Genomic DNA, 14,373 nt, shown 5'->3' on the forward strand with positions numbered 1-14,373 from the left:
TTGTGATTTGTCAGGAAATGCCTGATTCAAAGTGGATGACCATCCAGAACTGCCGCAGTCGGGTCCACAGCCTGTTTAGAGACGATTCCATCAAGGACAGTCTGGACATTGAGAAAGAAGTGGATAACACCCCTCTCTTTCCTCCTCTCCCCTCATGTCTTTTGTCTCTCAATAAAACTTTGGGTCTGTGATCTTCCTCTCCCCTTCTTCCTCAGCACCAAACCCCTTTGACTGTCTGCAATGCTTTATTGTTTGACTTTTCATAATGTTTCATAATGTGTGCAGAAATGTTAGTGTAGCATGTGGAATGATGTATTGTGTAGGAAGACCCATGCTATATGTTGTACTGTCATGCTTGGTAAGATCATTTTATTTTTATTTTTTGGTTTTATTTATTGTGAGTTCCCTACTAGCCTGCTCGTCAGAGCAGTACATTGTATGTACAGTACAGTATCTCCCATAAGTGAGTACACTCTTCAAATTTTTGTAAATATTTTATTACATCTTTTCATGTGACAACACTGAAGAAATGACACTGCTTCAATGTGGAAGTGCACAGCCTGTATAACAGTGTTTAATATTGTGATCCCTCAAAATAACTCAACACACAACCATAAATGTCTAAACCTTGACAACAAAAGTTAGTACATACTAAGTGGAAATGTTCAAATTGGACCCAATTAGCCATTTTCCCTCCCGGTGTCATGTCACTCATTAGTGTTACAAGGCCTTAGGTGTAAATGGAGAGCAGGTGTCTTAAATTTGGCGTAACTGTTCTCACGCTCATAAATACTGGTCACTGGAAGTTGTGAAAATTGCTGCTCTACATAAAGATGGCATAGGCTATAACAAGATTGCAAAAACTCTGAAACAGAGCTGCAGCACGGTGGGCAAGATCACACAGTGGTTTTACAGAACAGGCCTCACCATGGCTAACCAAAGGAGATGAGTGCATGTGCTCAGCATCATATCCAGAGGTTGCTTTTGGGAAATAGAATGCTGCAAGCAGGATTTCAGAGGTTGAAGGGGTGGGGGGTCAAGCTCAGACCATATGCCGCACGCTGCATCAATTTGGTCTGCATGGCTATCCTCCCATTAGTAAGCCTTTTCTAAAGATGAAGCACAAGAAAGCCCTCGAGCAGATTGTTGTAGGCAAGCAGAATAAGGACATGAATTACTGGAACCATGACCTGTGGTCCAGTGAGGCAAAGATTAAATTATTTGGTTCAGATGGTGTTGAGTGTGTGTGGTGGCAACAATGTGTGGTGTGCAAAGAGAAGTGTGTCTTGTCTAAAGTCAAGCAGGGTGGTGGGGTTATCATTGTCTAGGGCTGTGACATACTGAAGCAGAGGATGACCCCCTCCCTTCAGGCAGTATTCCAACATGATAATGACCCCAAACACCCCTCCAAAATGACCCCTGCCTTGCTAAAAAAGCTAAGGGTAAAGGTGATGGACTGGCCAAGCATGTCTTCAGACCTAAACCCTCTTCAACATCTGTGGGACATCTTTAAATGAAAGGTGGGAGGGGTGCACTTTTAAAATATCCACCAGCTCCATGATGTTTTCATGGAGGAGTGGAAGAGGACTCCAGTGGCAAGCTGTGAAGCTTTGGTGAACACCATGCCCAACATGCTTAAGGCAGTGCTGGAAAATAATGGTGGCCACACACTTTGGACATTTTTGGCCCAATTTGGACATTTCCACTTAGGGGTGTAATCACTTTTGTTGCCAGGGTTTAGACAATAATGACTGTGTTGAGTTATTTTGAGGGGGCAAAAAAAAATGAAACACTGTTACAGGCTGTGCACTCACTACTTTACATTGTAGCAGAGGGTCATTTCTTCTGTGCAGTCACGTGAAAAGATATAATGAGTAGTGTTGCTCGCGAATATTCGCAATTCGAATATTATTCGCGAATATCGCATATTCGCGAATTCGCGAATTTCGCGAATATAGCGCTATATATTCGTAATTACGAATATTCGGGTTTTTTTTAAAGTTTTTTTTCACAGTACACATCACAGTGATCATCCCTCTCTGCTTCCAGCTTGTGTGGTGTAAAGAAGGATCTAATGCTATTGTGTGAGATTGGCAAGCGAAAATTCGCATATGCGAATTTTCGCATATGCGAATTTTCGTATATGCTAATTTTAGCATACGCGAATATTCGCAAATGCGAAAATAAAACGGGAATATTACGAATATGCGAATATTCGCGAATATATGTCCATATATTCGCGAATATTCGCGAATTCGAATATGGCCTATGCCGCTCAACACTAATAATGAGATATTTACAAAATATGAAGCATGTACTCACTAGGAGATACTGTATGTTTATGACTACTGATTGCTAATAAAGTTATTTTCAGTCACGTGATGAGTAAAAGTTTGGTCATCAAGTCATCATAGGTATAACATAACATTCTCTGATAACATTTCTTAACCCCTTGCCGCAAATGGACGTTCATTAACGTCCATTTGCAGCTCCCAAGGTATGATGCGTGCTCAGCAGGTGAGCGTGCCTCATACTCGGTAGATCCCAGTTGCTATAAGCAACCAGGACCCACAGCTAATGCCACACATCGCCGATCGAGCTGATGTCCGGCATTAACCCTTTAGAATCTAAATCTAAAACAAAAGTAAACATTGCCGGTTAGTTCAGTGGTGCTGTTCAGGACTGCCGCGGTGAAATAGCGGCGTCCTGAACAACTTGTAGGATGCGAGGATGATCCCTACCTGGCTCCTCACTGTCCAATAGCCGAATGACTGCTCCATGCCTGAGATCCAGGCAGATCAATGTAATGCATGTTATAGCCCCCTTGGGGGCAATAACATTGCAAGAAAAAGTGAAAGAAAAAAAAAAGTTCATAAATGTGATTTCCCTAATAAAAGTTTGAATCACCCCCCTTTTCCCATAAAAAAAACAGTGTAAATAAAAATTTAAATAAACATACTTTGCATGTGGTATCGCCACGTGCGTAAAAGTCTGAAGTATAAAAATAAATTAATTAAACCGCACGGTTAATGGCATACACGTATATGATCCCTACCTGCCTCCTCGCTGTCCGATCGCCAAATTACTGCTCCGTGCCTGAGATACAGGCAGGAGCAGTCAAGCGTCAGAAACACTGATCAATGCTATGCTATGGCATAACAATGATCAGTGTAAGAGATCAGTGTAATGCATGTTATAGTCCCCTATGGGGGCTATAACATTGCAAGAAAAAGTGTAAAAAAAAAAAAAAAAAAAAGTTAATAAATGTGATTTAACCCCTTCCTTGCAAAAAGTTTGAATCACCCCCCTTTTCCCATAAAAAATAAATTGTGTAAATAAAAATTTAAATAAACATACTTTGCATGTGGTATCGCTGCGTGCGTAAATGTCTGAAGTTTAAAAATATATTGTTAATTAAGCCGCACAATTAATGGCGTACACGTATAAAAATTCCAAAGTCCAAAATAGCGTATTTTTGGTCACTTTTTATACCATAAAAAAAAGAATAAAAAGTGATCAAAAAGTCGGATCAAAACAAAAATGGTACCGATAAAAACTTCAGATCATGGCCCAAAAAAATTGCCCTCTTAACACCCCTTATACGGAAACATTTAAAAATGATGGGGTCAGAAGTGGACATTTTTCACCATATTAATTTTGGTGCATGTAGTTATAATTTTTTTTTGTAGTAAAATAAAATCAAACCTATATAAATTGGATATCCTTGTGACTGTATGGATCTAAAGAATAAATATAAGGTGCAATTGTTACAGAAAACTGCACTGTGTAGAAACGGAAGCCCCTAAAAATTACAAAATGGCTTTTTTATTTTAATTTTGCCCTACAAATAATTTTTTTCTGGTTTCGCCATAGATTTTGTGGTGAAATTATTAATGGTATTACGAAGTAAAATTGTTGGCGCAAAGAACAAACCATCATATGGATTTCTAGGTGGAAAATTTAAAGTGTTATGATTTTTAGAAGGTGAGGAGTAAAAAAAAAAAGTGCAAAAATGAAAAATTGCCAAAGATGGAAGGGGTTAAAGCCAGCTTACAGTATTCCCATTATACTTTAAGGAATGTTTTCCTCTTTTCCTTACAAAATGCTTCTCATGTAAAAAATGTTAGTTTGTTATATACATACAGTTTTCTTTAAGATCTGTTCACTGATTTTCAATAATATTTAAGTCTCCAAACTGTGAAAGAGATTCCAAAAGGTTGATTTGGACATATATTCTGAATTAATATTCTGATCAGTATTTTGTTTGTTGTAATATTCAAACACCTTTCAGATTTAGTTTTTCCCAGACTAAGACACTGAATTTCACAAATTGTTGATAGTTAGTAGAATCCCATACTTCGCTCCATCCGTACAATATTCCCAGTGCGAATAACTGCTGCACAAATCCTAAATAGAACAGAACAGTCGGCAAGGCGTTCTTCTCCTCCAAGGCTCCTCTTTCTTCCTCCAGACATACAGTACCTTTGGTAATTGTAGCTCAAAGAATTCAGTCTTTGTTTCATCAAACCATAGCACTTTATTTAATCAAACCCCGGCGTCGATTCCAGAATGGCCCTGGCTTGTCTTAGCACAGCAGGGGATAATTGAGACGTTGACTTTTGTGAACATATTGCAGGTAACATTTTCTTTTCTTGACACTTGCATGCAGATCATTTATGTAATAGCAACATTGTACAGAGGAACAGTTTTACACTACTTAAAGGAAAAATGTCAACCACACCTCAAGAATACCACCCAACTGGGTACACAGTGAAAATGGTTTAGAAAACAGTTTGTTAGAATAATGTAAAATTATATTAAAATACAGTTATAAAATAAATTATAAAAAACTCATTTAAATAAAAGACATTTTAACAGAGCAATACTGTGTATAATTCTTAACCAAAGGGCCCTAATGGTAAGATTGTGATAAAATGGACATAGCACTGCTTGTTATTTTAAATATTAATAGGTGCCGACCATCCGGAATGAGCTGTTAATCCGGCAATTGGATGTTTAAATATAAAGTCAGTTTGCATAGTTGTTGGACTGGGCTACCCATAGTCTTTAAAAGGTTAAATGGTTCTCACCGTGACCGCTGGTCCCGTACTGCGACAGGCCGAAGATGGTATATGTTGCGGTTGTTGAGATGTAACCGGCAGTTTGGCTGCAAGATGTTTTCACGAGTCCGTTCGGGAGCGGGGCTCTGGCAGGAGACTCCCACGTTGGAGGTCCGTAGTGGCAGTATGCGCCTGTTGTAATATCGGACCCTCGCTGGGATGTTTAAAGTGGAATGCTCATGGTGATGGCAGCGTGCGTAGTAGATCAATGCACCCGGTAGGTGGAACTCCTGGTTGGAGCAACAGGTATATGGGTAAGTTGCTTCTATTAATGAATGCCGGCTTCTATATAAGCAGTGCGTCTCTGTGTCGCTCTGTTCAGACAGGATCTGAGCCTAGACGCGTTTCAGGGTGCTTAAAACCGACCCCTTCCTCAGTAGGCAAAATGTGTCACACAATTTGCCTACTGAGGAAGGGGTCAGTTTTAAGCACCCTGAAACGCGTCTAGGCTCAGATCCTGTATGAACAGAGCGACACAGAGGTGCACTGCTTATATAGAAGCCGGCATTCATTAATAGAAGCATCCTACCCATATACCTGTTGCTCCAACCAGGAGTTCCACCTACCGGGCGCAATGATCTACTATGCACGCTGCCATCACCACGAGCATTCCACTTTAAACATTCCAGCAAGGATCCAATATTACAACAGGCGCATACTGCCACTACGGATTTCCAACGTGGGAGTCTCCTGCTAGAGCCCCGCTCCCGAACGGACTCGTGGAAACATCTTGCAGCCAAACTGCCGGTTACATCTCAACAACCGCAACATATACCATCTTCAGCCCATCGCAGTATGGGACCAGCGGTCCCGGTGAGAACCATTTAACCTTTTAAAGACTATGGGCAGCCGAGTCCAACGACTATAGAGACTGACTTTATATTTAGACATCCAATTGCTGGATTAACAGCTCATTCCGGATGGTCAGCACCTATTAATATTTAAAATAACAAGCAGTGCTATGTCCATTTTATCACAATCTTACCATTAGGGCCCAATGGTTAAGAATTATACACAGTTTTGCTCTGTTAAAATGTCTTTTATTTAAATGAGTTTTTTATAATTTATTTTATAACTGTATTTTAATAAAACTTTACATTATTCAAACAAACTGTTTTCTAAAACATTTTCACTTTGTACCCAGTTGGGTGGTATTCTTGAGGTGTGGTTGAAATTTTTCCTTTAAATATATATTTTCTTGGTCGGTGGGGACCGATTTATCAACTGCATTTAACCTCGGATACTGGGTTGTGAGCTGCACACATATTTTTATTTTTGTCTGAGTTTTACACTACTACTGTGGGACCCAAAGATTACTGAAAGACCTTGGGAGTATGTGTGTGTTCTGCTTCTTCAGCACCATTCACAATCACTGATATATCTTAGAATACCTGCAAAAATGTTTTCAAATGCAATTGGCCCTATTGAGTTTAAATGGGTACTCCGCTGATAAGCGTTTGGAACAAACTGTTCCGAACGCTGGAGCTGGTGCCGGGAGCCCGTGATGTAATAGCCCCGCCCCTCATGACATCATGACCCGCCCCCTCATGGCAAGTCTATGGGAAGGGGCGTGACAGCTGTCACACCACCTCCCATAGACTTGCATTGAGGGGGCGGGGCGGGACATCATGATGAGGCCGTGCTATGACATCACAAGCTCCCGATGCCGGCTACAAGGAGTAAAATGAGAAAATGTACCCCATTTCTTCTGAGTATGGAAAACCCCATGTGTGGACATCAAGTGCTCTGCTGCCGCACTACGATGCTCAGAAGAGAGAGAGATCCATTGGGCTTTTGAGAGAGAATTTGTTTGGAATGGAAGACAGGGCCATGAGCATTTACAAAGCCCCCAGTGGTGCCAGAACAGTGGACCCCCCCCCACATGTGACCCCATTTTAGAAACCACATGCATTTATACCCCATTGGCGTTTGACAGATCTTTGGAACAGTGGGCTGTGCAAATGAAAAATTACATTTTTCATTTTTATGGACCACTGTTTAAAAAATCTGTCAGACACCTGTGGGGCGTAAATGCTCACTGCACCCCTTATTACATTCCATAAGGGGTGTAGTTTCCAAAATGGGGTTACATGTAGGGGGGGTCCATTGTTCTGGCACCATGGGGGCTTTGTAAACACACATGGCCTTCAATTCCGGACAAATTTTATCTCCAAAAGCCCAATGGTGCTCCTTCTCTTCTGTATTGTAGTTTTCCCATAGCGCTCCTTACATCCACATATGGGGTATGTTTTTCCTATTTTCCCTTATGAAAACGAAAAATTTAAGGTAACACCAGTATTTTAGTTAAACATTTTTTTTTCATTTTCCTATCCAACTTTAACAAAAATTTGTCAAATACCTGTGGGGTGTTAAGATACACGATACCCCTTGTTATGTTCCGTGAGGGGTGTAGTTTCCAAAACGGGGTCACACATGGGTATTAATTTTTTTGCGTTTATGTCAGAACTGCTGTAAAATCAGCCACCCCTGTGCAAATCACCAATTTAGGCCTCAAATGTACATGGTGTGCTCTCACTCCTGAGCCCTGTTGTGCGCCCTTAGAGCTTTTTACACCCACATATGGGGTATTTACGTACTCAGGAGAAACTGCGTTACAAATTTTGGCGGTCTTTTTTTCCTTTTACCTCTTGTGAAAATAAAAAGTATGGGGCAACACCAGCATGTTAGTGTTAAAAAAAAAAATTTTTTGTACACTAACAGGCTTGTGTAGACACCAACTTTTCCTTTTCATAAGGGGTAAGAGGTGAAAAAAAATAAATAAATTTAACGCAATTGCTCCCGAGTACGGAAATACCCCATATGTGGCCCTAAACTGTTTCCTTGAAATACGACAGGGCTCCGAAGTGAGAGAGCGCCATGCGTATTTGAGGACTAAATTAAGGATTGCATAGGGGTGGACATAGGGGTATTCTACGCCAGTGATTCACAAACAGGGCGCCTCCAGCTGTTGCTAAACTCCCAGCATGCCTGCACAGTCAGTGGCTGTCCAGAAATGCTGGAAGTTGTTGTTTTGCAACAGCTGGAGGCTCCGTTTTGGAAACATTGCCATACGATACCTTTTTCATTTTTATTGGGGAGGACAGTGTAAGGGGGTATATATGTAGTGTTTTACTCTTTATTATGTGTTAGTGTAGTGTAGTGTTTTTAGGGTACATTAACACAGGCAGTGGTTTACGGTGAGTTTCCCACTAGTAGTTATAGCTGGGGCGGAAAATTTGCCGCAGCTCAAACTTGAAGCAGGTAACTCACTGTAAACCTGCCCATGTGAATGTACCTCCAGCTGTTGCAAAACTACAACTCCCAGCTTGCACTGACAGACAGACCATGCATTCTGGGAGTTGCACTTTTGCAACCGCTGGATGCACACTGGTTGGAAAACCTTAAGTTAGGTTCTGTTACCTAACTCAGTATTTTCCAACCAGTGTGCCTCCACAACTACAACTCCCAGCATGTACTGATCACCAAAGGGCATGCTGGGAGATGTAGATATACAACAGCTGGAGGTACGCAACTACAACTCCCAGCATGGCAAGACAGCCATTTGCTGTTCGTGCATGCTAGGAGTTGTAGTTTTGCAAGGGCCAAGGTTTAGAAACCACCGCACATTGATCTCAAAACTGCGGCCCTCCAGACGTTGCAAAACTACAAAGCCCAGCATGTCCACACAGCAAACAGCTGTCTGGGCATGCTGGGAGTTGCAGTTTTGCAACATCTGGAAGGCTACAGTTTAGAGACCACTGTATAGTGGTCTCCAAACTGTAGCCCTACAGATGTTGTTAGGCAACTCACCGGCTTCAGTAGTCTACAGCACGCCGCACCAGGGAGCCAGCCGCACGTCATTCCCACCCACTGCTGCCGCCGCCTATCGGAGCCGCAGATGTTAAGTCACCTCCGGCGCTTGTCACAGGACAACTCCCCCGTTCTGCCTGTACTACTGTGGGTGGACAGAACGGGCGAACCGAACTTTAATTCCCCCATGATCTGCTATTGGTCAGACGCTTGTGACCGACCAATAGCAGGGATAGGAGGGGTGGCACCCCTGTCACCTCACTCCTATCCCTTTAGGGGGATTGTGGATGTCTTGGACACCCCCGATCCCCCTTATTTTCCGGGTCACTTGGTCACCGGAGACCCATATGACCCGAAATTGCCGCAGATCGCCGGTCTGAATTGTCTCAGGACCCCCCTCGGTGATGTGCCGGGATGCCTGCTGAATGATTTCAGCAGGCATCCCGGTCCGGTCCTCGACAAGCTAGCGGTGGGGACCAGAATTCCTTAAGTACTTAAGTACTCTTAAGTACGGGGCATATGGGTCCGCACTCAGTCCTTAAGGGGTTAATGTACTGAACTTGTACCACAGTAAACTTTTGATTCATACACAAAAATAATACATTTGTAAAGTGGACCAAACATAGCGCTTACAAGACTATGTTTAATACATTCAATACAGGTATAAGGCCATAGTATATGGTGACAATACTATTTTGCTGATCTCCCAATGTATACTGGGATAGGGATTGATAAGTAGGGATGTAAATGGGGCCTAAAATGTAAGAATGTATCAGTTAGAAATATATAAAAGAAATATATAACTCAACATATGTATGTGTATGTTCCAGCATCACTTCAAAACAGCTGGAGATATTTCGATGAAACTTGGTACACATGTTACTTACAGTCATGGCCATAAATGTTGGCACCCCTGAAATTTTTCAAGAAAATGAAGTATTTCTTACAGAAAAGGATTGCAGTAACACATGTTTTGCTATACACCTGTTTATTCCCTTTGTGTGTATTGGAACTAAACCAAAAAAAGGGAGGAAAAAAAGCTAATTGGACATAATGTCACACCAAACTCAAAAAATGGTCTGGACAAAATTATTGACACCCTTAACTTAATATTTGGTTGCACACCTTTTGGAAAAAATAACTGAAATCAGTTGCTTCCTCCTATAACCATCAATAAGCTTCTTACACCTCTCAGCCGCAATGTTGGACCGCTCTTCCTTTGCAAACTGCTCCATGCCTCTCTTATTGGAAGGCATACCAACAGTAATTTTTAGATCTCTCCACAGGTGTTCAATGGGATTTAGATCTGGACTCATTGCTGGCCACTTCAGATCTCTCCAGCGCTTTGTTGTCATCCATTTCTGGGGGCTTTTTGACGTATGTTTGGGGTCATTGTCCTGCTGGAAGACCCAAGATCTCGGACGCAAACCCAGCTTTCTGACACTGGGCTGTGCAGTGTGACCCAAAAGCCATTGGTAATCCTCAGATTTCATGATGCCTTGCACACATTCAAGGCACCCAGTGCCAGAAGCAGGAACACAACCCCTAAACATCATTGAACCTCCACCATATTTCACTGTAGGAACTGTGTTCTTTTCTTTGTAGGCCTCATTCCGTTTTAGGTAAACAGTAGAATTATGTGCTTTACCAAAAAGCTCTATCTTGGTCTCATCTGTCCTCAAGACTTTTTCCCAGAAGGAATTTGGCTTTCTCAAGTTCATTTTGGCAAAATGTAGACTTGATTTTTTATATCTATGGATATGGACGGATAGTTCATGCTGACACTGATGCTCCCTGAGCCTGCAGAACAGCTTGAATATCTTTGGAACTTGCTTGGGGCTGCTTATCCACCATCAGGACTATACTGCGTTGACACCTTTCATCAATTTTTCTCTTCTGTCCACGCCCAGGAAGATTAGCTACAGTGCCATGGGTTGCAAACTTCTTGATAATGTTGCGCACTATGGACAAAGGCAAATCTAGATATCTGGAGATGGACTTGTAATCTTGAGATTGTTGATATGTTTCCACATATCTTTCTGTTGTCCATGCTTAGTGTGGCACACACAGACACACCATGCAAAAACTAAGTGAACTTCTCTCCTTTTTATCTGCTTTCAGGTGTGATCTGCTTTTATGTTGCCCACACCTGTTACTTGCCCCAGGTGAGTTTAAGGATAATTTTTTTATGGGAAAAGGGGGGTGATTCAAACTTTTATTAGGGAAGGGGTTAAATGACCTTTATTAACACTTTTTTTTTAACTTTCTTTTTGCAGTGTTATAGCTCCCATAGGGGCCTATATTATATCTATATATATATATATATATATCCTGTATTAGCCACGGGTCCCGGGCATTGATAGCCACCGGGACTGACCCGATATGACGCGGGGTCACCACGTGACCCCGCGGCATATCGCGGGAGCCCGCAGAGGACGTAAATATACGTCCTTCGTCGTTAAGGGATTAAAGGAGCATCACATTCTTGAAACAATCTTATTTTTCCACAATTTTGAAAGGGTGCCAATAATTTTGTCCAGACCATTTTTGGAGTTTGGTGTGACATTATGTCCAATTTGCTTTTTTTCCTCCCTTTTTTGGTTCCGTTCCAATACACACAAAGGGAATAAACATGTGTATAGCAAAGCATGTGTTACTGCAATCCTTTTCTGTAAGAAATACTTCCTTTTGTTGAAAAATTTCAGGGGTGCCAACATTTACGGCCATGACTGTATATGTCCACTTTAAAGGGAATGTGGCACCAAATTATAATTTTTTTTTCTTAAAGGTTAAATACATTTGTTTATATATGTTCAATGTTTTTGGAAATCTATAAAAAAAAAATATTTTTAAAATAATTATTAAAGTTTTCTTATATCCCACTCTTGACCAGCAGAGGGAGCTAAAATGAGAATGTTAGGAGAAAGTAACTTGAAACTTGGCTGCTTCAAATTTGACCCACCCCTCTCCCTGCTGATGACCTAACAACTCCCTTCCTCTTGTATCTGTGCAAGAGAAGGTGGGGAAAGTCCACTGTGCTGCGCCATCTTGTTGGTGACTGAACAGTGGTAAAGTACAGCTGCTACAGATTAATGGTATAATTATATATGTAGGAAGAATCTGCTGCGGATGCAGTATATTACAATACCAGTGGATGACATTTTAACGGATCTATTCTATGGTTCACAGTCTAGTGTAAACTCCCCCTGCAATTAGTCTGCAGTGACCCAGTAAGGGACAGACATAGTCAGTGTTGCACGTACGCTCAGTACAGAGATCCATGCAGACTTTCTACTGAGCGTAGCTCTCACACGTGGCTTTCCCAGGCTCCTGAAGGGCAAGTGATATGCTTCGTACTGAAATGTTTATAATAAGGAACCTGGTAAAGCTGTGTGTTATAGTTATGCCCGGTAATGACTCAAGGCCCTGTAATGATAACAGAGTCTGACTGTCTCACACAGCTTTCCCAGGCTTCTGAATGGCATGTGATCTGCTTAGTACTGACACATTTATGGCCATTCAGGAGCTTGGAAAAGCTGTGTGTGACAGTCAGTCTCTGTTATCATGACAGGGCCATAAGTCTTTATAGGGTCTGACTGCCACGCACAGCTTTCCCAGGCTCCTTAATGGCAAGAAATATTTCAGTACTATGCAGATCAGGAGCCTTGGAAAGCTGTGTGGGACAATCAGTGAGGAGGTCTACACATTGAGTAGGTCAGGGATGTGCAGGGAGCTGAACGTCAGGACTGACAGGCAGGTCACAGAGGTGAGCAGGGGGAAAGAAGGATGGAAGGGACTGCAGCTCTAAACGTTGTATAATCCCTCCTGTCTGATGTCTAAATATGTAAGATGTAAAAAAAAAAAAAAAAAAGAAAAGATGTATCTATCCAGTGTTATCTCCATACAGCTTGATGGATTAAATTGGGAGAACATACTGTGTCACGCTATAGGAATCTCGTAAAAATGGCCATTATTGCCTATGACTCTTAAAGGGGTACTCCGCCCCTAGACATCTTATCCCCTATCCAAAGGATAGGGGATAAGGATATCCGGGATCTCGGCTGCAGCACCCACCTGTTGCGGCTTCCGGAAACACTGGAGGCTTCGGCTCCGGACCACGGTGACGTGAGATTGTGACGTCACGACTTCGCCCCCGTGTGACGTCACGCCCCGCCCCTCAATGCAAGTCTATGGGAGGGGGCGTGACATCTTATCCCCTATCCTTTCGATAGGGGACAAGATGTCTAGGGGCGGAGTACCCCTTTAATGCTCTAGACATGGCAGCTTTAAGCAGATTCATTTTTAATGGTTTACTAATATAGGATATTTTATAGGATTCCATCTTCTTTCTTAATACTTTTGACAGGATCCAAATAGCTAATGAAAGTTAGTTAGTGGCTCTATCTACATAACTTTTAGCAAATAGCTGTATACAGGTATATTTTATGGGTAAAGTATATATTTGTTTGAGAGGAAAGGCATGTACACCTTATCCCCTAAATGTAATAAAGTGGAGGTGAATGTTCCTCACGGTGATATCACATTGTCTTCATTCAGACATAACTCCTCCAACTCTGCAGGCAGCTCTCTGTACCTGCCAAAGATAATGTTCTATCCATAAATCCCACAGCTTAGTCCATCTAGAGCAAACAAGATGAAAACATACCTGTGTATCTGCATTTAAAACTTTGATCCTCTGTGTAGATATAAAAAGATCCACTTCTGTTAACGTCTGAGAATCTCCTTCAGAGTTCTAGAATGGGAGTGAAGGGAGACAGTATTAATGATGGTATTTACAAAGAAACAGATAAATAGGATGAGAATAAAGATTGAATGCTTTCTGATGGAGGATGGCAATATGGAGGTTATATTGTAAACCCAGATCACAATTCTGATCATCATAATGAAAAGACTGAAATGACAATCAATACCCAGTCTAATCAATGTATGTAATAGAGTGATATGGTGCATATGAAGGGTTCTTGTCAATAGCTGTCATGAAAGAGAGGTGAACTATATATTGATTTTACAGCTGTTTACTTTGGATAGCGTATAGACATTTTATGCAGGACTCGATGCAAGTGCATTTTGAAACGACTTCTCCCAGCTAGGCAATTTTTTCCAATCTTCTTGGCGCATGAGTCAAGCTGAGAAAATATGTGTGACTGACATAGCACAGGAGTACAGTATAATCATTAGTTTAGTGACCCATCTGAGTGGGGTCACCTTGTCGGGAAGGTGGGCTCATTGATCAAAATGTGTCCTAAGAATCTCAGATTTACACTGTAGTAAATATAGCATTAAAGTAATTTTGAATTATACAAAATATTTACAAATATAACTATAAAAACACATTAATATTGTTTGCATATACATCATTTGTAGAAAGCTATTGTAGACGCATCATGACTTAGATAATACAAGTGAATCTGTAACCAGGCAC

The 14,373-nt window shown here is 41.5% G+C and overlaps 1 protein-coding gene across 3 annotated transcripts in view; it reads right to left on the minus strand.

Moving 5' to 3' along the window:
* APBA2 (amyloid beta precursor protein binding family A member 2) overlaps positions 1-14,373 on the minus strand; it is a 435,861-nt gene that overhangs the window by 92,468 nt on the left and 329,020 nt on the right. For all 3 annotated transcript variants that reach the window (XM_056572513.1, XM_056572512.1, XM_056572511.1), the window contains one exon: positions 13,597-13,683. In XM_056572513.1, the coding sequence (XP_056428488.1) occupies positions 13,597-13,683 (87 nt within the window). The remainder of the gene's footprint in view (positions 1-13,596; positions 13,684-14,373) is intronic.

This window comes from Hyla sarda, chromosome 4, assembly GCF_029499605.1.
Source record: "Hyla sarda isolate aHylSar1 chromosome 4, aHylSar1.hap1, whole genome shotgun sequence".
Taxonomy (NCBI): Eukaryota; Metazoa; Chordata; class Amphibia; order Anura; family Hylidae; genus Hyla; species Hyla sarda.